The sequence below is a fragment of the Vicia villosa genome, linkage group LG5, assembly GCF_029867415.1.
Source record: "Vicia villosa cultivar HV-30 ecotype Madison, WI linkage group LG5, Vvil1.0, whole genome shotgun sequence".
Taxonomy (NCBI): Eukaryota; Viridiplantae; Streptophyta; class Magnoliopsida; order Fabales; family Fabaceae; genus Vicia; species Vicia villosa.
Window position 1 is genome coordinate 110,812,408 of NC_081184.1, and position 24,959 is coordinate 110,837,366.

At 33.3% G+C, this 24,959-nt stretch overlaps 1 protein-coding gene across 1 annotated transcript; it reads right to left on the bottom strand.

The window, feature by feature from the left end:
* Positions 1–22,616: 22,616 nt before the first annotated feature.
* LOC131602001 (expansin-A4) lies at positions 22,617–24,723 on the bottom strand. The gene is made up of 3 exons (XM_058873943.1): positions 24,476–24,723; positions 24,079–24,397; positions 22,617–23,345 (listed from the first exon to the last, which is right to left on the bottom strand). Exons 1-3 carry the CDS (start codon positions 24,645–24,647, stop codon positions 23,036–23,038), a joined length of 801 nt encoding a protein of 266 aa, XP_058729926.1. The 5' UTR covers positions 24,648–24,723; the 3' UTR covers positions 22,617–23,035.
* Between the last annotated feature and the right edge of the window lie 236 nt (positions 24,724–24,959).

The following is a 24,959-nucleotide window of genomic DNA, read 5'->3' on the forward strand; positions in this document are numbered from 1 at the left end:
TATATTTTTTATTCTCAATTTTGATTAGGTTTTGGTTGAAGTCTTTAGACCCGATTCATGCAAGTTTGCAATTGATACTTGTAGCGTTTTTTGCTCATAAATGAAGATGCCTTTGTGCAATATTTCTGAATCTTTTTTAAGGATATTATGAGGTATGTTTATAGGCCTTAGGATCTGAAGCTTGATTTTTTAAATCACTTCTTTTTACTTTGCTTGAATTTTTCCTTTTCACATGTAAATGCCTTTGCTTTTGGTTAACGATTGTATCATAACTTGTGCAATCAACTTGTAATCTTGTGTAGACCTTTTGGTATGATTCCATGATTGTTCAGACACCTCTTAAAGGTCATTCACTACTGACTTCTACCATTTGATCACATTTTTCTAACTTCATTCACAATGAGAAATTGTTTAGCTAGTTTAACCTAGTTTTGTTTGGTTTTTGTTAGAACTTTGTGTAGCTTTGAGCTAATTGATTAACATGAACTCGTGAAAGGTTTTAGACCTATAATTTGTGTTTAGTGGCTGACTATGCATGATTTTTCTTTTGGTTTCACTTTTCAAAACTCAATCCCTTTTCAAACTAATATAGTTAGGATTCTAATGTGAAGTATGTTCATTGTTTAGGCATAGAACTTAGGAATGCCTTATCTAATTGATTAATATGAATGGGTATGAGGTCTTAGACCCATAAATGCAAGGGTATGCTATTGACCCTTATCTTAGGTAATGTTTTCATATGATTTTTGCTTTGACTAATTGATACATGTTTTGTTATTTGTTTAAGTAACGATCCATGCGATACTTTGGCAATTTCTTGTGGATATTTTGTGTGAGGCCATGATGCTTTGTGTTTGATTTAGGATATATAATAAGTGGTTTTCTACTTCCCTAGGTCTTTATTCACCCATTTCCATGCTTTGCTTCTTCTTTCATACTTTGGTTGTTCTTAGATTAAGAGGCGACGATTGGTTGTTCTTTCTATACCTTTTGTGGATTGTTTTCCTTTGGGTTTCATTATGATTTAGTCTATCTTAGGAGAAGACTTGGTTAAGGAATTCATTAAGTCACCAACCATGGGTTTCACTTGCGTTTATCTTTGCTTATCTCTTACAATATGCTTGCCATGTTCCCTTAGGGCGGTGACTTCAATCTTCGTTAAGATTAGTCACATGGAACAACTTAGGTTGTAATATATGCATGATAACATAGGTAGAGATTCCCTTATCCTTGACCTTAGAGCCATTTGTATGATAATACTAGGATAGGAATTAGAGATGTAGGTTCCCCTTTGCATAATAAATACAAAATCAATAAAACACTTAAAGCACTTAATAAAGGTTGAAAATAATAAAAAGGGAATGGAAGCTCTCGTCTCGCTTGCTTAAGGGAGTCACTTGAGTGGAAGTTTCCAACCCTAAAAAACACCAACCAAGAGTCGCTCAAGTCTCGCTTGCTTAAGGGAGTCACTTGAAACGCTCGACATACTTTTCTTTTTGCTTTTAAGAGCATGTTACTTCCACTTCATTCCCAACTTAAGTCTCCAAAGGTCGAGCAGCGGAGTATGATGTAACTGTTCAATAAAAAACACACAAAAAATCATAAAAAAACATAAAAAATCTTGAGCAGAACTACAGCACTCTGATTCTTCATAAGAGGATACGTAGGCATAGAGGCAACTCTAGCGAGTACAATAATTATTAAAAAACTCTAAGTTAATCATGCATTGCATTCCCTTTTAGTAGCAAGTAAGTAGTAATAGACACCTTTTAGATAGAAACAATCATAGGTGGATACCGTCGAGTACGACGGAAGTGAGGGGTGCTAACACCTTCCCCTTGTGTAACTGACTGTACCCAATTCTCTGGTCGTAAGACATTGTTCTTATTCTTTGCTAGGTGTTCTGATATTCCTTTCCCTCGACGAGATAAATATATTAGTGGCGACTCTGGTTCATTTTTTGCGGTAGCGACAAGTTGGAGCTGCCAAATAACAATACATCTTTACTAAATTATTGATATTTTAGTTATGAATTTGAGTTAAATTTAATAGCGAGAAAACTAGAACTAGCACATATTGGTATTTTGTTAAAAGAGCTTAATTTTGATGACAATATAATTGGTATCAGGAAAAATATTAATATCAGTAGTAAATTAATTTAGTATCAGCTTGACTAAAGAATAGCAGGGTGTACATATGAAATAGCAGTAGCAGTGGTGTTTTGGTAGCAGGTAAATTTAGTAGTAGAAATTGACAGGAACGGTGTGATTAATTGGTAGTAATGAAGTATGTGGAAACAGTACTGAAAAGTAGAATTAGATGATTTAAGCGGTAAAATTAGTAAATCAGAATTAATTGAAATTTGTCGGGGTAAGTCGGGTATGTTAGTAGGTAATATTGGTTAGTTTGTTTTGATGAAATTATGTCGAATATGTTGATTTGCAGGTACAGTTGAATAAGTTGGTTTATTTTGGATTTCAGACATATTTGAGTTGTAGATCTTTTGACTAATGTCGTCTTGTTTTATGTTGATGTTGAATATGTAGTTAATTGAAGATGTTGTTGTGGAGCAAAGTTGTTGTTAATAGTTGTTGTTGATGCGTTGATTAAGTTGCAGGTCCTATGACCAACGTTGTTAAGTTATTTTGCAGTTGCCGGTCTTGTGACTGATGTTGATTAAGTTGTTTGCCATTGTTGCATTTTTTCATTGTTGTGTTGTGTTGATTAAGTTGATGTTGTGGTTGTTGTCGCATGAATAGCATAGCATTATTAAGTTGGACTGGATTGGCAATTTTAAAGTTGGAGCTAATGCTCACCATATTGGCCTGGATTGGCAAAATAAGTTGAAGGCTTATGCCTTGTTGACGCCTCGATAACCTGGAGGATTTTTAAGTTGGGAGTTTTGCTCCAATGGTACCACATGCATGTGCAAAGTTGAGTTGTATTCGAAGTTGTTGTGATTATTATGTTATCTGTTGATTGTTGTTTATTACGCTGTTGTTATTAAGTTGTGTTGATTCATGTTGTTTTCTTTAGTTATTGTATAATTGCTGTTATGAAGTAGTGATTGTATAGTCCTTGATCTAATGTATTAATTATCATGCACTTGTTTATATTATTCGATATCTCACCCCCTTCTACTGATATTTCCCCTAACATGAGAAATGGGCAGGCACTCAAGAATAGCTGTGGAAGTTCGAAGTAATTTTATGAAGTCTTTATGTTGTTCTATGATAAGTCAAGAGGGTCTGACTCTGATACGTAGCACTCGGGGGGATAGTTGTTATTATTTAAGTTGTTGTGTTCTAAGTTGAAATTTATTTTAGTTGAAGAAAAGTATTAAGTGGAATTTGTTAAGTACTTTGTCGTTTAAAATTTGTTTCAGTTGAATAAAATATGTTTCTAAGTTGATTCTAAATTATAAGTTGAAGTTGGATTCAATTGAATAAAGTTGCGTTTCCGAATGCTATGTGTCAAATTTAAATGAAATACAGGTTGTTTGTTGTTTTAAATTGAAATGTGACATCCCATTGTATGTTGAATTTTTTTGAAATACTCTTATTTTTGCTTATAATTACCGGGTAGAATTGGGGTGTTACATTAGTGGTATCAAAGCAGGTCGGTCCGTCCGGCCAAAGTTGTCTAATGTTGTTTATCTCTTAGTAAGCGACAAGTGTGTGAAACACTGTCGGTACTTATTGCTTTCTGGTTGTTTGTTGCAGGAATTGGTGTGAAGCTAAGTGGGGGAGAAGCTATGCTTCTCGGATATGTTTCAGTTGTAGGATGTTAGTATGCTGCTGATGGCGACAGTGTAAGTGTTGTTAGAGTTTTGTTGTTTCTCGAATTTGAAGGTAACATGAATTTAAGATTTTGGTTGCTAATTAAGTTGGAGCCTCTCAAGGAAGAGGATGAGCAGGAATTGTTGATGCTTACTTCTCTAAGGATGAGGAGCAATGTAGCGGTGGTTGGTATGCAAGTATGGTGCAAATCCCTGATGTTTCTAAAGGTAACTGTTAAGTAACAAGGAAAATTGTTATAAAATGGAATTTAGGAAGTTGCTATGTTCAGCGTGGTTGATGGACTGTGAAGCCGTTGTTTAAGTTGCATTGCGTAAGATGTTGATGTAGGAATAATGATTAAGTGACGGGTTGCGGTAGACCTTGTTGTGAAATCTTAGTGAGTAACAGAAACAGTTGTAGTGGTTGTTGGAACATTCTGAATCGCAAATTAATGTTGGAAAAGCGAAGAATAGGAAGTGTTGATAGTGTTTGAAGAAATCCTATCCTGATGTTATCATAAGGTGTGTATTAGTATGTAGCTGCAAGAGGACTGTGTTAGCATGTTCATATGGTTCTGGAAGTTATTAAATTATAATGCTTTTGGTGACGTGAGTACCAGTTCTAAAGGAACACTATTGCAGTTGGTAACGATGGTTTATACTCCATTATGATTGTCGGATATCTATTGACAAATTGAGGACTTGATCACCCTTAATCTCTTGTTGATAGTAGATGAAATCGTGTTGGATGATGTAGACTTGACTTGCTATCTTGATGGTGAGTAAAGTGATGGATGTTATTAACAACCTAATGTTGAGAAGTAGTATATCCAATAAGTGTGTTATGGTTGTTGTCATCTTAGGTGTTGATATATCAATATATTCTTGAAGTGGCTAATGAATGAGTAGAGATTATGTCGTGAAAGTGTTGAAAGAATCCCATGTATGTATTGGGTTGAAGCCATGTTGAGTTGTTGTAGTATTGGAAAATTAGTAGTCGGAGTGTTGCCAAACGCAACTGAGGATCAGAGAATTGGAAGCAAAGTTGAGGATGGTTGTGTCAGATAGATTTTCGAGGACGAAAAAGTGGGGGAGAGGTCTAACACCTGTATTTCTATTTATTATTTAATTGGGAATATTTTAATATTTATTAGGTTTTTGCGTGTTTTAAGCGTTTTAGTCGGTATTATTACGGGATAGCAGATCAATGGTTAATCGAGAATTTTGATATTTTCAATATTAGAAATATTATTAGAATAATATTTATTGTTTTGGGAATTTTCCGAGTAATTAAAATTAGATCGAGAATTTGAGACAATGAGGAATGGGGGTATACTGTGAGTAAATTAAGTTGGCTAAGTGAGGTACCGTGCGTGTAATATTATTTAGGCCCAATTGGAAATGAGTAGTGGGGTAGTTGTATCACTTAGGTTTTCAGAAAAGTAGAAACCTAACATTGAAGCACATAGAAGTAAGGGATGAGAATTAGGAGAAGAGAGCTCGGGAAGATAACAGAGCAAAGTTGGGAAAAAAGGGTTGCTGTCAAAAACCAACTCTAGAAATTCAACCGGAAATTCGAGCTACCTTTAATCCAATCAGGTAAGCGTGGGGTTCGAATCTTATAACCGAGATCATGATAGTTAGTATGTAGGATTGGGACTGTATGATTTTCTTCTGTGTTGAATTCGTTGTGTTTGATTCTGATAAATTTATAGTTGCCAATGTGTAACCGGGTTGAATAAAATCAAGTATGATACTACTGTTGCTATTGTTTCTTTGGGATTCAATGTATGTCTACTGCGTGACTTAGTTATATGGAAATCAAAACTTAGTTCTAGGGATTAATTATTTGGGTAGCAAGTACAAGGAACAATAATGGTATGAAAAGCAGAAAAACTGGGACGGGGGCACTATTGAAGAGGAGGAACAAATATATATATATATATATATGCTATTGGGGGCGGACGCCCCATAGGTTTAGGATGGACGCCCCCTTGTGCCCTTTTCTCTTTCCACGTGAATTTATGTGTTTTTATAGAGTAATTTAAGGAACAACAGAGACTTATTTCGTGATCTGTATTGTAGCGTCGATTTGGAGTTAACGCCTTCTTCATTTGCCATATATATATATATATATATATATATATATATATATATATATATATATATATATATATATATATATATATATATATATATATATATATATATAAAAGAGTAATATTGTAGCATCATGTAACTAATGTAGCCTCATATATTATAACTACTGTAGCGACATATATTACATGAGGGATATACTAATTCTCATGTTTCAAGTTACTAATATATGATATGTTATTAGTGTAATTTATAATAATAATAATAATAATAATATTAATAATAATGAATTAATATTATTAATATAAGATTTTTAGGAGTTTTGAGTTAGAGATGAATATTTGTATTATTTGGTTAACTTAAATTATTTTCAATACCGTTATAGTTGTCAATAAAGTTGTTAAAGTTGTCAATAGTGTTGTTATAATTATCAATAGAGTTGTTTTGAGTTATTAAAAATCACTTTTAATTTATTTTGCGTAATTCTGACATGTTTACAGTTGCCAGTAGGGTAAGTTGAAGCTGCCGAATAACAATACATCTTTACTAATTTATTGATATTTTAGTCATTGAAATTTGTCGGGGTAAGTCGGGTATGTTAGTAGGTAAAATTGGTTGGTTTGTTTTGTTGAAATTATGTCGAATATGTTGATTTGCAGGTACAGTTGAATAAGTTGTTTTGTTCCAGATTTCAGACATATTTGAGTTGTAGGTCTTATGACTAATGTCGTCTTGTTTTATGTTGATGTTGAATATGTTGTTAATTGAACATGTTGTTATGGAGAAAAGTTGTTGTTAATAGTTGTTGTTGATGTGTTGATTAAGTTGCAGGTCCTATGACCAACGTTGTTAAGTTGTTTTGCAGTTGCCGGTCTTGTGACCGATGTTGATTAAGTTGTTTGTCGTTGTTGCATTTTGTCGTTGTTGTGTTGTGTTGATTAAGTTGATGTTGTGGTTTTTGTCGCATGCATAGCATAGCATTATTAAGTTGGCCTGGATTGAAAAAAATTATGTTGGAGCTATGCTCACCACGTTGGCCTGGATTGACAAAATAAGTTGAAGGCTTATGCCTTGTTGACGCCTCGATAACCTGTCGGATTTTTATGTTGGGAGTTCTGCTCTAATGGTACCACATACATGTGCACAGTTGAGTCGCATTCGAAGTTGTTGTGATTATTATGTTGTCTGTTGATTGTTGTTTTGTTGTTGTTATTACGTTGTTGTTGTTATCAAGTTGTGTTGATTCAGGTTGTTTTCTTTAGTTGTTGTATAATTTCTGTTATGAAGTAGTGATGGTATATTCCTTGATCTAATGTATTAATTATCATGCACTTGTTTATATTATTCGATAGATCACCCATTCTGCTGATATTTCCCCTACCATGGGAAATGGGCAGGTACTCAAGAATAGCTGTGGAAGTTTGAAGTAATTTTTATGAAGTCTTTATGTTGCTCTATGATAAGTCAAGAGGGTCTGGCTCTGATACGTAGCACTCGGGGGGATAGTTGTTATTATTTAAGTTGTTGTGTTCTAAGTTGAAATTTATTTTAGTTGAAGAAAAGTATTAAGTGGAATTTGTTAAGTACTTTGTCGTTTAAAATTTGTTTCAGTTAAATAAAAGATGTTTTTAAGTTGATTCTAAATTATAAGTTGAAGTTAGATTTAATTGAATAAAGTTGTGTTTCTGAATGCTATGTGTCAATGTTAAATGAAATATAGGTTGTTTGTTGTTTTAAGTTGAAATGTGACATCCCATTGTAAGTTGAATTTTTTTGAAATACTCTGATTTTTGCTTATAATTATCGGGTAGAATTGGGGTGTTACAAAGAGTAGGAGATGTGAGCACATATAATTCGTGTTGTAATTCAGCTACACCAATCTTCTGCAGGGTAGGGAGCCCTTGTATGAAGCATTGGTGGGAATTAAAATGTATAGTACAATTAAGGTGCTGAGTCAATTTTGGGACAAAAACGAGATTTGTGCAAAAAAGAGGTATATATAGAACATCTGTGAGATAAAAGGTATTGGTGAAAATCACAGTTCCAACAATATCAGTTTCTATAGCACGTCCATTAGGTAGTTTAACATGGACATGGTTAATTTTAATAAAGTGAGTGAACATTTGTTTTGAGTGACAGATATGACTTGTTGCTCCAGTTTCAAATATCCAAGTGCTATCTACAGAATTTTTGGAATGAGTAGAATTGACCATACCTGATGTTGTTTGTGGTAAGCTATGAATTTGATGGACATTAGATGCAGAAGGTGAAGACTGCTGCAAAAGGGCTAACAGAGCCTGTTGTGTTTCCATAGTAAATTCGGTAGAGTGGCCATCTATGGAAGAAGATTGGTCTGAGGCCTATTCTTTAGAGGATGTTGTGTTGGTGAGATTGGCCTTCTTCATGTAGGGTGTAAATCCATGTTTCCTAAATCAGACTTCGATAGTATGGCTAGGTTTCTGGCAGAAAGTGCAAATCTTTAGACCATGGCCACGACCATTAGAGTTATACCTATTTTGTGATTCCCATGGTTTGTCTTTGTTGAAGAGTTTTTATATTTGGGTTGCGAATCTTTCATCTGTGATAGGAGAGATAAATTGGAGTTCTTGTTTTATTAGGAGGGAGAAAACCTTATTGATGGGAGGAAGGGGTTGCATGAGCCTTATACTTGATCGAACTGTTGGATATTGTTCGTTTAGACTTTTTAGGAATCGTATGGCATAGTCATTTTCACGATATTGCTTGATGGTGGGGAGAAGATTGCAGGAACACTTGATATTGCAGAGATACGAGGGAATAGGGCGGAAGTTCTCAAGTTCTTGCCATAGTTTCTTTAGGGTGGTGAAATATTGTGTTATGTTAGAGTCACCTTGTTGTAACGTAAAAATCTCTTCTTGGAGGTCGGAGACGCGAAAAATGTCACCTTGATGGTAACGATCTTGGAGTTCTTGCCAGATTCCGTGTGCAGAATCCATCCACAAAATTCTCTCCGAAATTTTAGGCTCAATGGAATTTGTTATCCAAGCCATAATCATCGTATTACATCGGTCCCAAGCTAACTTCGTGCGGTCAGAGGAGGAAGGTCGAAGGAGGGTGCCATCAAGGAATCCAATTTTGTTCTTGGATATTAGAGCGAATTTGATCGAGTGTGACCAATAATGATAGTTTTGGTTGTTGAACGATGGTGAAACAATGGAGATGCCAAGATTGTCACTGGGATGTAAGTAAAATGGATCAAGCATGTTAGTTTGGTAGGATTTGTTGGTTTCGTCGTTCTTTTTTGGAGGAGTGGGTGGTGGGGTTTCGTCTGGTGAGTTTGGCATGGTGAAGAAGACGGTATTGAGAACGCAGAAGAAAGAAGGGAGACGACACAGAAGGAGAAATGAAAGGATCAGGGAAGAGAGATAGAGGAGATAACAAAAGCTGATCGGGAAACGCGTTTAGGATAACAAAAGTGACCAATTAAAAATATGGATAAGATTGGAGGAAAGAGAAAGAGATTATCAGAGTAGGAAAAGCTGATATCATATTAACATCTGGCAGTTGAAAATATGAAACGTGAAGCCTTCATTCAAAATGATATTAAAGACTTAAAAATTAAATAGGTGATAAATGCACCTATTTATATATAAAGTATTAGCTATGAACTAGGAAAAGTCATAATTGTCAAAATAGCTAGTTAATGTGTATAAAGCCTGTAGTCAATGGTGAATAAAGTAGAGTTAAACTAATTTAATAAAAACAACAATGATATTCTAATATCACTTCTTACACGTAAACCATATTTACTATTTACAAATACGGTGAACAATGACATGAACGTGAATAGAGTGATATGAATAGTACATGAATAAAGTTGGTTAATGATGTATAAAATATTGGTTAATATTATTCATTATTTGGTTAATAAACACTCAGAAATTAAAAATAATTTTTAGTAGTAAAACAAAGTTGATTAATGAAATGTAAAATATTGGTTAATGAAATGATGAAGTTGGTTAATCATAGCTCAGATATTAAAAATAATTTTTGGTAGTAAAGCAAAGTTGGTTAATAAAATGTAAAATATTGGTTAATGAAGTGATGAAGATGGTTTAATCACACAATTTTATATCGGTCCTCCTTAATTCCAAAAAAAAGATATTTTAATTTTTTTAAAACAAAAATAATAATTTTATTTTAGGGTTAAATAAGTTTCTGGTCCCTCTCAATATCTCAACTAGAATTACACTTCAAGACTCCATATTAATTCAAAGATCCTACCCTTGCATACTTTTTACCTCTTTTAACTTTTCAATATTGAGCGGCTTAGGTAAAATATCTGCTAGTTGATCCTCTATTATACACCATCTTAAAGTAATTTTGCACTTACTTCATCTCTAAGAAAGTTAAATTTGGTTTCAATGTGTTTTCTCATTCCATGCTTTATGAGATTATTTGCAAGGTTAATGGATAATTTGTTGTTTACCATTGGTTTCAGTTCTTCGTATTTTCCTATCTTCAACTCGATCAATATATAGCAAATGAATTACAAGATATTATCTCAACAAGTTCAATCGAACACTACTTTATTCTACCATTTGAGATCCAATTTCCCAACCACTCAATACATGAATCACTCCATTTCATTGTGTTTAAAAGTGTTTCATAAGCCTTACATTACAACCAAATTGTTTTAAAAGTGTTTCATAACCCTTACATTACAACTAAATTGATTACCCAACATTTAATATTAGAAATTCTAAGAATATCTTTCTATATAAGAAACCATATCTCCCTTGCAAATGACATCAAAATGCTTAAGTATGGCACAAATATTGAGACAAACGACTCACGCCCTTGCACAACCACCTCGCCATCTGCCTCGTAGATGATACAAAATCAAAATCTTGCAAAACAATTCAATATTCATCTCACATACTCTATTATGTGCGGGTGTAATCAAATTGCCAACATAAACCAGACTACATCTTTGCAAGATATTTTCAAAGCAAACTCTAGCATTACTAACCTTTTAAACTTTTTTGAGAAACACTAATTAATCTTAGACATAAATTTTCTTTTTACTCATTTTCATCACAACCTACCACCTAAAGATATATGAATAATAGAGAGGGAAATGGTTGGAGATAAAATCATGCTTCCACATCCTCAAATCTTTGTCAATCAAAATAAACCACATTTAAAAATCCAACCCAAACTTATGTTTACAAATTGGTGGTCCATTAAGAAAAAACAGGTATCCATTATTACAAACCGGTTCAAGTATGGGTACCCATTGTTTCTTCTCTTTGCCATGTTTTTTAATATTTACCGAAAACAAAACAACAAGAACCCAATCTTGTTGTTACTTTGGCTCCATTTATGGAATTTAAGGGTTAGTTGGTTCTTTTTCAATCAATGAAGCTTTTGGGTTCATTCACAAAAGTTTAAAACTTTATTCTCAGTTTTGGGTTTATTTTTAAAAAAATTGGTTTTAAACTGTTTTTTTTTTGTAAAACTGATTTTTTTTAAAAGAAAATAAAAATTGGTTTTGAGAGAACCGATTTTTTTGTTAAAACTAGTTTTTGTGAAAAACCGGTTTAGAACCGAACCAAACCATATATAAACCGGATTAAAAAAAATAAACCGGTTTTAATAAAATAGTTTTAAGATCCAAACCAAACCATATATATGGTTCAATTTGGTTTGGTTATTGATCCATGCACACCCCTACTTTTTGCCCACCCCTGGTGAATTTACCACACTACCCCTTGTTTCGGAAGTTCGTTTCCGAAAAGGTACTTTTTTTTGTTAAAAAAGGTGTTTTCGGAAATGTATCTCCGAAAACGTGTTTTCTTTAATATAAAATATTGATTTCGGAGATGCATCTCCGAAATAATGTTACTTTTCAGAAAATGTGGTGTTTTCGGAAGTTCATCTCCGAACGCACCCCCTTGGAGGAATTCGGAAATGAACTTCCGAAATATTCCAAGACCAAATTGGTCTTGGAATGTTTCGGATATACACTTCCGAAATAATTAATAATTATTAAAAAAAATTAAAATCAAGGTGAATCAATACAATTAATAGGTATAAAATCAAGGTGAATCAATAAAATCAAGGTGAATCAAAACATCCTAAACTATTTGAAAGTTAAAAATTATTTTACTAACTTATATAAATCAAAAACATTTTAATTCCATAAGTAAATTTTGAATTATATAGAATTAAATATAAAATTTATTCATTAAATAAAATTAAGACAAAATCTTTTTTTAATTTTTTTAAGCTAAATAAAAAATTATCTCATTTTTAATTATGAATCAAAATAGAAATATATAAATATATAATAATAATTATTAATTTTGTAAGTGAAATATATAAATATATAATATATAAATATATAATAATTAATATATAAATATATAAATATATAATAATTATTATAAATTAAAACACTCATTTTTTTAATTTTTATAATTATTATATAAATATATTTATAATTAATATATAATAATTATTATATAAATATATAATAATTTTTATAAATATATAATAATTATTATAATTATTATATAAATATATAAATTAAAACACTCATTTTTTTAATTTTTTTTGTAAATACATAATGATCATTATAAATATATAAATATATAAATAAAAAATTATAACTCATTTTGTAAGTGAAATTATTTTAATTTTTTTAATTAAAATTATTTTAAATTTTAAAATATAAATCAGAATAGAAATATATAATAATTATTATTCATAACTAATAAATTATATCAAAATATATAATTATTATTATTTATTACTCATAAATTATATCAAATTTATAATATATAAATTAATTCATATCCTAAAATTAATTTTTGGAATTTTTAGATTTTTTTTGTTTTTTCGGAGATGCATCTCCGAATTAATCAAAATCCCAGTTTTTGAGATTTTTTCGGAAATGCACTTCCGAAGTCTGAAAAAATTTAGAAAAAAAAAATATTTCGGAAATGCATTTCCGAAGCAGGGGTAAAATGGAATTTTTGCTGGGATTGACCCCATAGAGAGGTGGATAAAGAAAAAACATTTGTTTAATCCGACACTCGCGGATTTAAATTTGTAATACCATCTTAAGGTGTGGGAATTTCTTTGCATGTTTTATGAAAAAAAAAATATAAACTATCATTAAAAAATATTATTTGTATATTCTTATATTTGTAATTATTAAAATTTTATTAACTACTATTTTCTAATTTCTTTTTTGTTATTAGCAAATTTTTTTAAAATTTTTCTTTGGATATTTCACTTAATTTCCCTATTAACAAGCTTTATTTAAAATCAAATTATTAAAATATTATAGATTGATTCTTAAATAGTTTGATCTCACAAAAATTACCTAAATAGTTAAATAGAACATTTCTTGCATGCTTTTAAGACTCAACAATCGATGATTCGATGTGAATGGTCATGCATCACACTTTTTGTTTTTAGCTTTTATCCAAGGGAAGTTTGGGGTATCCAAAGCTATTTGTGGGAGAGAAGATGGGTAGGTATCCAAAGTTATTTTTGTGCATCCATATATCCTCTCAATCTTTTTGTTGTTAGTAAAATTATGAGGTGGATGGCAGCAGTTGAAGGGCAGCAAACTAGGTCGTTTTGGCGTACGTGGCTGTTGGATTGCATTAAGAATCAAGCCCCACCCATGTGCATCTTTGATTCAACTTCAAATGCTATGATGTGAAACTCCACCGGTTCAAATTAATTAACTAATTGAATAGAATAAATGTCTGTTTGGTTATGGGAGGAAACAAATTGATTTTGAATTAACTGTTTGAGGAAAAGATAGTAGGATTAAAAGTAAATAACTTAGTGTGTGTGTGTATATATATATATATATATATATATATATATATATATATATATATATATATATATATATATATATATATATATATATATATATATATATATATATATATATATATTCTCATTTCCATAAGCCTAGCATTTCCGGGAGGTCTGCCTAGATTCTAAGACTATTTAAAAAAAGCATCGTCTCACCACCATTATTCTCGTGTTTTTGATTGATGTTGTTATTGTTGAAGACCTGAGTCCATGTGAATTGTAGGTCAAGGTTTCAGAATCTTTCCAATAAATCATGCTCTAACATCATTATCTGGGTCGCGTGCATTTCTTTCCTTCTCACCGCATCTACGACTTTATTAGCTTTCCCTAGGTAATATTTTCACTCGAAGTCATAATCTTTCATAAACTCCATCCATCTCCATTGACGCATGGTTAACTCTTTCACATCAAATAGATACTTCAAACCCTTATGATCACTAAACATCTCAAATTTTTCGGCATGTATGAAAATAGCCTTCTCCTTGTAGCCCATGTATACATAATTGGTGGATAGTCGGTCCATCCATAATACCACATCTATTCTCTTGAAGGGTAAGCACATCAAGTCGATTAAGAACACACAAAAATTCACAAATATTAGGAAATCCTCACAAACCCACGGAGTTTCTATGTTGTTATCCGTAACGGGGGTGAATACCATCGGGATAATAGAAGGACTACTTCTAACCCAAGTCTTTGCACACACTTGATTAAAATAAAGGAGTGAGACACTCCACAATAAAACAGAACAAATAAAGGTTGGTCATGCATGTAAGATGTACTGGTATGAGGTTGATGTTACCCTTGGCTTTCTTGGCGTCTAAGGTATAAATTCGGCCTATCCCTTTTCCTAATGCTCTTTGTGTTAGACAATTTTTTGCAATATGACCCATTTCCTGACAACGATAACTTTTCTATGATCTACTCCTGCACTTTCCAAAGTGAAACTTCTTGCAGATGCTACATTGTGGGGGTTGCACTAGTCTCGCACCCAGAGCTTGTTTCCCCTTGAACGGAGAGCCTTTAGGCTTCATCTAATGGCTAAACTTACCATGATCATTCTGAACTTGCCTTGCTTGATCTCACTAAGCCTGATTATTCTTTAAACTATTTTCAGTGACATAGTATTGTTGCAACAATTCTGCATAAGTGTCGAGCCGCTGTTGAGCAACACTATGCTCAATCTTTCCTCTAAGAAAAATTAAATTTGTTGATCTTACAACTCTTATCAAGATCATATAAGGATTGGCTAGAATAAACCACCATGTCTTTAAAAAATTTATGAACTCAGTTACTAACATATTTTCGTGACACAACTGTTGGAATTCTAATTCTTTTTTAGCCCCCAAACTATATGGAAAATACTTATTTAAAAATACATCCTTGAAGTGATCCTGGTCCTTTGGAATACTCTGTGTGTTAATCTGAGCCAAAGCACTGGTCTACCACCTTGTTGCAGGACCTCTTAGCATATGCATGGAAAATGTTACTTTCTCTTCCTTATTACATGGAACCACATGGAAGATTCGCTCCATGCCAGTGAGTCAGTCATGTGCTAAGAGAGGGTTTAAACCTCCTTCAAACTCAAGTGGATTCATCCGGTAGAATTCTCAGAAACTCCGATTCCTCACACTCTGTTGGATAGGCTGAGGTTATGCACCACCTTGCCTTTGATGCATCATCTACATCATAAACTAGTGTTGTTTTTGTTGCATATGCAACTAATTTTGTTGCTACTAGTGCATTAACGGAGCTCATTGATTCCAATAATTTCCAAACTCTTGATTCGGGTCTACATTTTGCGCACGAGTGCCCATAGACCTTCCAGTTCCTCGTGGTCGCTCATTCATGATCCTGCATATCACACATATAGAAATTAAGTTGATCAGACCTAACATTATATACTATGACATTAAGGATCATGCCAATAATACACATATACAGGGAAGAAAGAATTAAGTAATGATGTCTCATAGTTAGGTCAAGAATCGACCTGCTCTAATACCCATTGTAACACTCTTAATAATATGTATCTAGAACCATACTACTGTGAGCATTATAACATGGTACTGAGTACAATCATAAGCATCTAAATGACATTACATACATATATAATACAAGAGTATAACATAGTACATACACAAAAATATGGATGTCAATTCAATACACTAAGCAGAACAACATAACAAAATAAAGACATAAGATAAGATGGTCTTCATAACTTTCAATGCATCTTGCCTTTTCCCTTATCCTGCACCTAGTTACCTGAAATATTAAACATGGGGTGGAATAAAACTACCTCAATGGAGTTCTAACTAAATCTCAATTCTGCTCAGCCAAAGGGTTTTCTATCACTATTCTCAATCCCTAGCACTACATTCACGTGCTTGATGAGCGAAGTAAAAGAAAATAAAGTTTGTTCAGCTTCACACAATATGTGAAAATGAACATCTTATTTCCGTAAGCCATGTAAAACTCAGGTGGTGGTTTGCATAACGAACGTCCATGATAAACTACTAATCCTGCCCACTAAGGCGGGGTTTCATAGAATCACCTCCTTCCCTTTGTCTCAATCATGTCCACTATGGTGAGGTCTTCCGAGTTTACCTATCTCCCTTTTCCCGGGTCTTATCCTCATAATAATGAACCACACTTAAGGCAAGCCCTAGTATTATTAATTTCACTATATTCACTATACTCGATTCCTTCCGAAATATATATTATCGGTATTCACCGAAATTGAAGTGTCGTTACATTTCTATGTTTTCCTTACCATGGAATTTCCACACATGTATAAGGTTCCTCACTTTATGTTGTTATCTTTCTAGTTGATTAGGAAACTAACATACTACTATGGGTTCATTCATTTCTTGTTATTTCCATTCAACTTAGATGAATATCATATTAAACCCTAGTTTCTATTTCAACATTCAACCTTTCTTAGTGATCTCTACTGCTTATCACAAGTGAATTACCAAGTGTTTCTAGTCCATTTGACTGCACTTAATCACTTATAGCATAGAAAGATAAATATCACTAACCTAACCAACTAGGGTTCCAATGGAAAGGCTTATAGTAGGTGAATTACCAAGTGTTTCTAGTCCTTTTGACTACACTCCATCACCTCTAAGCATGAAAAGGGAATATACCAAAATTTAACCAACTAGGGTTACAAGAATAGACAAAAATGGGGAATAAGGTCTTTACTATGGTCTCTTGTAGCAGCCACTACGACCCATAGCCATGCATAACACCCTCCCCATACAAAAAAATATAAGGCTGCTACGGCCCATAGCATAACCCAGAAAACTTTGATTTTCACACTTTGTGATTTTCTCACCTGCAATACATCTATGATCCATCCAAAATCAACACACATATACTAAACATGAGATATAATCTAGGCAGTCCATCATAAAAGAACATGCAATTAGCTCACACAATTCATTCATGATCATGCAAGGAGACAATTAATGGCATCAAACAAGTCCACTACTTGTCCCTAACCCTAACCAACTAAGACCATATTCTAACACACATTTAAAATTATAAATAGAACATGCAAGCAATCAACATATCATGGTTCAATAAGTTTTTCATTGATTCAAACCAACCAAGTAATAAACTCATGGAATTAGCCCTATCCCCCCAATCAAGCATCATCGAGGGTGTTCTAAGTTCCCAAGATCACAACCTAATAGAACCCCGGCTTTTATTTTGAACCTATTTTAAAGATGAGAAGATGATGATGATGATACTTTAACTTTCCCAAGCTCTCTTATTCTTCAAGGATTTCAAGGGGAATTGAACATGAAAGATGTTGCACCAACAAAGATCAAGGCTTCCTTCTTTCTTTCTTTCTTTCTTTCTTTATGCCACCCCCTCTCTATCCCTCTATCTCTCTCTCTCTCTCTCTCTCTCTCTCTCTCTCTCTCTCTCTTATCTTCTTCAAACTGTGATTTTTGTAGAGAGAAGAAAAGATGAGAAAAAGAACTTTCCTTCTTACAAATTTTGCTTAAATACTTGAACTTGAGATTTACCTTATTTCTCTTGCTATCAAACCATATATACTAATCATGCCATGGTTTATAATCGCTTGTTGATTTACTCATTAAGAACCTAGAAATATGATTAAGAAATAAGGGTGTTACAAGTCTTGAAGTTCTCGATGCCCGTATACTTAGTATTGTTGGATGTCATTGATTGCTTGGGATTTCCTGGGAAAGAATAAGAAGAAATAGAATCATTATCACTCGTACTATGACTATTAGAATTGCTAGTGCCCTTATAACTCCCAAACATCCATATTTCTAAAAGCCTATAGTTGATTGTTCCATATGCTCACTCAAATTTCTTCATGCAACACAAATACATTTCTGCCCGCTCTCTACTTTTTTATGGTTCTATCAACTTTCCACTCTCATTTAACTCCATAATAATCACCATGATTGAAAAGGGAAAACGTGAAGAGAATGAAGAAGGTGTATACTTGTGGACGGGTAGAAAGAAGAACTTTGAGTTTGGAGAATACAAACAACTTGCTCTGATAAGGGAGAATATGGTACTATATTTTAAAATAGGATGAAATTTCCCCTTTTATATCATCACATGCTATGAAGAATAAGCAGTGAGTATCCTAACTAGGCATGCCAATAGACTCCCCACCTCTCTGACACACACTGACTCCTTTAGTCGTTTGGTATTCTCAAGAAAGTCCATCATTAGCACCATTTAGGGATTATTTAACTTGGTTTTGTAACACTGTTTTTTAGATTTTAAAATTTGAAAATAATAAAACTTGTCTGATAGTCTAATTTTACAAAACTATTTTTAAAAACTATTCTCTATCTGAGAGTCTTAAAATCTAAAAAACTAAAATAGGTTTTAAAGGTTTTGGTTTTTGGTTTTTAGTTTTGAAAATAAGAAAGAGGAAAAAGATAAGCAAAAATTGTTCATTTTTCATTAATGGCAAAATTGTATACTGTGCAACATTAAAATAGTTTTTAAAAATAGGATTACCAAACATTATTTCTTTTATTTTTTTCTTCAAAACTCTTTTTTAAAATTGATTTACAAATTTAATTTTAAAAATTAAAAACTAAAATTCATTCAAACAAGCCCTTAATGTTGCATGGATTAGTGTCTGTGATGCTTGAGGGACTCACCTCAAACTTCATTTGAAGAACTTGCCTTAGGCTTTGCTCTAGGAGCTTTATGGGGTTCGACCCAAACATGAAAACCTAAAATACTTGGGTTAAATCATTTATCCCTTTTGAAGACCTCGTGCTTGAGGAATTGTGTACTGAAACAATTGTATTGGATCTTAGGAAAAAAGATCATGAGCATACGATATAAATCAATTGCCTCAACCCTAGGTGAGCTCCCACTCCCAGTACTTGGTGATAGGTCATCCGAAATGCATAAGAGGCTGCCCGAAATCGGAAAGAAGTTGTAACACCCCGAATTTAATTAATAATTTAATTAAATTATTAAAGGAATTAATTATTGGAAATCGTCGAAGTTGAGATTTATCGGTATTATCCTAAGGAAATTAATTAGCTTATTTCTATGAAGTATTATTTAATTGGTGGATTGACGAAGTTGTAGAAAAATAATATTGGAATAATATGTTGCGTGGACGGTTAAATTGATAGTCGAGTATTTAGTCGGTTTAATCGAAGAAATAATATTAGAAATAATATTATTATCTTGGAAGGTAATTAGTTAATTCAGTTGGACTTAGTAGTGGTGTGATAACTAGCAAATTTGGAGGTGCGTTTAGTTGGCCCAATAAGGACATAAGACTAGTAGAATATTTGATTTGCTAATAGAATTGGTTTTATTATAATAAAACAAGGGAAGAAAATAAATAGGTTTTTATGGTTGTACGTGAGAATAGAAACAAAACAAGGGTTTGGAAGCTCAATGGTTGAAGAAGAGGATACGAGAAGTGCACAGCCGGAACCGGAAATTAGGAATTCGATCGGAGTAGAGCGGCCTTTAAATATAAGGTAAGGGTGGGTTCAAATCTTATAACCGAGATAGTGATAATTAGTATGTGGGATTGGAATTTGTATAATTTTCTATTGTTGTTCGTGTTAATGTTGTGATCGATCAGATAATCATTTGGTCATTATCGATGGAAGTGTTATGTTGAATTTAATGTGGTTATTTCGGGTAGTATCATGTCGTGAAATTGGGATTTTAACATAGCCTGGGTAGAATTGAAATTGAACCCGTACGAGAAAAGTAGGAGTATATAAGTTGCAGATGAGAAAAGGGTGAAGCAATGAAGACGGAGGCGACCAATGGGAGGTGGGCACCCCTTAGAAGTTGGAGACGGGCGCCTCCCTGGGAGAGGGGGAGTGAGACGGGCGCCTCCATGGGCCCTTAAAAAGGGGAGACGTACGACCTTGGGGGAAGAGAGAAGGGGACGACTGTCCCTTGGAGATGGTGAGGTCATGTGTCCCTATTTTGTCTTATTAAGTTGCTGGCATTGTTGTTAGTTGCTTTAGAACTTTAACTATATATTTAACCACTATAATTTGAATAAAAGGAAACTGCAGGAATTATCTTTCAGTAACAACATGCTGATAGCATTGTAGGAAAAATGGATTAATAGAATTAATATGAATCATAATAGTAGTGCAGATAAGAGAGTTATACAAGAAATAACAGAGTAATAACATGAAATATGAAGGTGATAGCAGTAGTGTATTTTGATGACAATGTGGATTAGTAGATAAAAGCAATACCGATTAGCCGAAGTTAGTAGTTGTAAGCGGTATAATTAATTAACCAGAATTAACCGAATTTTGTCGTAGTCGTTCGTAGGTACAAGTAGGTAAGGTAGATTGGATGATTGTGTTGGGATTATGTTGAATACGTTGTTTGACTGATGCAGTTGTTTTAGTTGAATCATCATGGGTTATGGATAGTATTAAGTTGCAGGTCTTATGACTAATGTTGTACGAATTAAGTTGCTGTCGAATATGCCGTTGGTTATAAGTTGTTGTGATATGTTGATCAAGTTGTAGGCCTATGGCCAGTGTTAAAGCAACGTTGAGTACCGCTTTTGTTGGTACAGTGTTGGTAAGTTGTTGTGTTGTGACTTTGATTGTTGTTGTTGTATGTGATTGTTGCACTCATTTCATTTGCATCATAAGTTGGCTTAGATTGACACCGCGTTGAAAGTTGAAGGCTTATGCCTTGGCCTTGATGCCACCACGTTGAAGGCTTATGCCTTGTTGAAATGCCTCGATAACCTGGCATGTTTTAAGTTGGGAGTTCTACTCCAATGGATCCACATGCATGTGCATAGTTGAGTCGTATAATGAGTCGTTTGTTATTTTGTTGTTGCCATTAAGCTGTTGTTATTAAAGTTGTTGTAAGTTGCTATATTGTTGTGATTATCAATTGTTGTTTTGTTGCCGTTACTAAGTGGATGTAAGTATTAAGTTGATATTAAGTTGTTGTCGTTGTATAAGTTGTTTTTATTGAGTTGTCTAACTGTTTTTTTATGTTTTATTTGTTGAAGACTATGTTGTTGTTTGACGATTACTTGTTGTTGTTGTAATAGTAGTAAATTGTATGATTCTCATATAATACATATTGATTATCATTCTTCTGTTTATAATTTTCGATATCCCACCCCTTCTGCTAATGTTTCCCCTACCATGAGAAATGAACAGGTACTCAAGTATAGCGGTAGATGTTGACGTATCTTTATGAAGTCTTTATGTTGCTTATGATAAGTCGAGAGGGTCTTGCTATGATATGTAGCACTCGGGATGAGATTATGATTGTTCTATGTTGTTATTATTAAATTAGTTGTTAAATAATTATACAGTTGACGTTGTGACATTATAGTTGTTCTAAAAAGTTGTTAGTTGAATATTAATAATTATAAGTTATTTTTCAATTGAAGAAAGTATGATTTTATGATTCCGCTGCGTGGTATTAAGAGCTGATTTAATTTGAAGAAAAGTACATGTTGCATTCTAAGTTGAAATATGACATCCCTTGTGTTGTTTGTGAAATATTTATACTCTGATTTTAATACAACTGTTGGGTAGATTTGGGGTGTTACAGAAGTCACCAATAACATGGTGATAGGTCTTCCAGTTGAGCTTCATCTTTTTGGGATGATCTATTTACTCGCCAAATGTGGTTGATGAGGTGCCCAATCACTAATCAACTGTAGAAAGGAGTCACATGAGAAAACCAGTCACCCAATATTTGATGAAGAGCCTGATCTTCTCATGTTCCCACGATGTTGACTGAAAAGATTAGGAAATCAGCTTTCTAAGCGTCCAACTCAAACCCAAGAAGTCTTTTATATGTAGCCAATTTCCTTAATGGGAAAGACTCTATGTTTTCTTTCAGCAAATCATATACAAAACATTTTACCACCTTGACATGAACAAACCTTAGAATGAATGATCGTAGTTGTTGCAGACAAAATTTTAAATCTCAATAAACATATAAATATAAGAGGAAAGTTTTTGTCAAATTTAACTTTAATTTTAATATTAAGAAGTCTAACAAATTATGAAGTTGAATTAACTACAATCATAATTTCGGTGATGGTCTTGTCAATGATCAAACAATTTAAAGGAAAGTATTTTCCTTTTTATTTTATATCACATTTAAATATGAATTATTTAATCATGATTAAACAATTCACATAATGAGTGCGTCAAAGACTAACTGCATGTAACCATTATCGGTATGTATTGTAAGTTAGAACTTAGAATACTTATCCAACATATACAATTTTAATTTAGTTAAACTTTGTCTAATTTAAAAAGTCAACTAGAGATAATAAAGTTTCATAAAAAAGAAAAAACACATTAGAGCATGAGTTATAAGCAAATGGTAATTAATATATTAGTAGTATATTACACCATCATCACCATTCTATAAAAATACAAATTAGCTGCGGGTCACTATTTTTATTAACCACTTCAGCATTTCCTACACTTCCTTTCACCCTTTTAGCTTTCGCTTTCCCTTTTCACTTCCAGTTAACCTCTCTAGTAGTAGCATACAAATTCAAAGTACAATCTTACTCTTGCACCTTCATTATATTAATATAATTATCATATCAAACCCTACCAATAGCAAGAAAGACAAATCAACACCTAGTCACAATTAAATTGTCATTCTCTCTCTATCTTCATCTCATTCTCACCATGCATAAGTAAAAAAAAAAAAAAAAACACCAACTAGAAATAGTAAAAAAAAACTTAGTTTGACCAAATTTTCTCAATGTCATCATTAGACTCTAAAATTTTTTCCAGTGAAAGTTTGACCAAATTGCCAATTAGGAGGAGCAATATTCCATGAAGTTGAAGATCTACGGTCACTGCTTGAGACACGGAAAGACAGAGCCTGGCCCACCAAAACCGCGTTTGATTGCCAGTTCTGACCCCAGTTTCGGCTCAGTGGCATCCACCCGGTTCGGGTTCCTTTCACGTAAGCGCGCACGATATCACCAGCACCCGCCACGTTGCTAATTAGCACCAGGTTAAAGTAACGGAATCCATTCACGGTGAATCTTATTCCCCCGCGCTTTCTACATGGCACCCTGCGTAAATAACAAACAATAACGTCACCACTTTTGACTTTTCACATCTCTAATCTTTTTCTTATTTTTACACATATGCTATAGACTTTTTTTATAGTATATATACCCTACCATAATTAATATCAATTTCAACTTTTTTATGTACAGTCTATATCACTTATCTTAAATTAGTATCAATTTTTTTTCATGGTTGAGTAGATGTGCATATTAAATAGGAATGGACGTAATTAAGATAGATAATTATAAAGCAAAAACAAAACCGAAAGTAACTAAAAAGTTAGAAAGCATGAATTCAAAAGTACAATAACAAACCAGGAAAAAAATGAACATCCTTAATGAACAAACAGTTCTATCATGCTATCACTTAACATCCTTATGCTATATTTGTATAATTAATTTAGTACGAAAACAACGAAAATGTTATTGACCAATAGGAAGAAGATACGTGGGTAGTTTCTTGCAGGGGTTTCGTTACCTTACCCCACCTCATGAATCAGACACGGATCATGTGTGAACTGCAGAGTTTTTTCACGTAACAAAAAGTCCAAAATGCCATCAATTTGACTCAAGCAAACATATACGGAAATGAATAATGTAACTAGGGTCAATACTGTAAGCTTCGTTTCCTTTTTTTTATTAACTCTAGCAGCATTAATTAAAAATTAAAAATAAACAGAAACTCTCTAGTTTAATTTATTCTCTGTAATTGTGCTTAGAGGAAAATTGAACTAACCTGCGATAAGCAACTGGGACGATACCGGCGCGATACTCAGCAATCTTAAGAAACATAGGCATGGCAAGATCAAAATGAGGACGAGGAGGGTTACACCAACCGCCATTATCATTTGGAAGAGCGAAATTGGGAGGACAAAAGTTAGTTGCAGTGATTAAAATGGAAGGACTTCCCGAATGACACCATTCTCTGTCGTTAGCACACTTTATCTCAAAACACGCACCACAGCTCAGACCACTGTTGAACAAAGCAGTGCTCAATGCTGCCGTGTTCACTCCGTAGCCCTGACTGTACAAATTTCCATAGCCGCATGCTCCTCCTAAACACCAATTTAACAAATTAACACAACATAAATATTTATTTTAATGTTTAATTAGGTACATTGTACTGTACATACCCATGGTGCCGGAAGCATCAGATCCGCCGTAAAAAGTAGCGTGAGCAGTTTGCCATTGACCACCAGAGTAAATTCCTGGAATTCTAGCTTCAATGACCGACATTGTGTAGATGATGAAGGCAATGTAGAGAATTTTGGCCACCATGGTTGTTTCTAGGTTTTTGGCCACCATGGTAAAGTAAGAAACAGAGTAACCTAAGATTTATTAAGAGGTGAGAGTTGATTGGAGAGTGGGAGAGGGAGGGTGGAGTACTTATGGAGTGGGGAAGTGCTGTTTACAGCAACTTGCTTTTTAGGGGTAATTTTTGGAATTTTATTTTTTATATTTTTCATTTTTCATTTCTCATTATTAATTTAATGCTACTCTTATCTAATTCAGTTAATAGTAGTAAAGAAAAATAGTTGCTTAGCTTAGTTACTCTCGTTTTGAACATGTAAACACCACTATCCAATTGTGTTCAGACGTGTACTCGTTTTACACTGT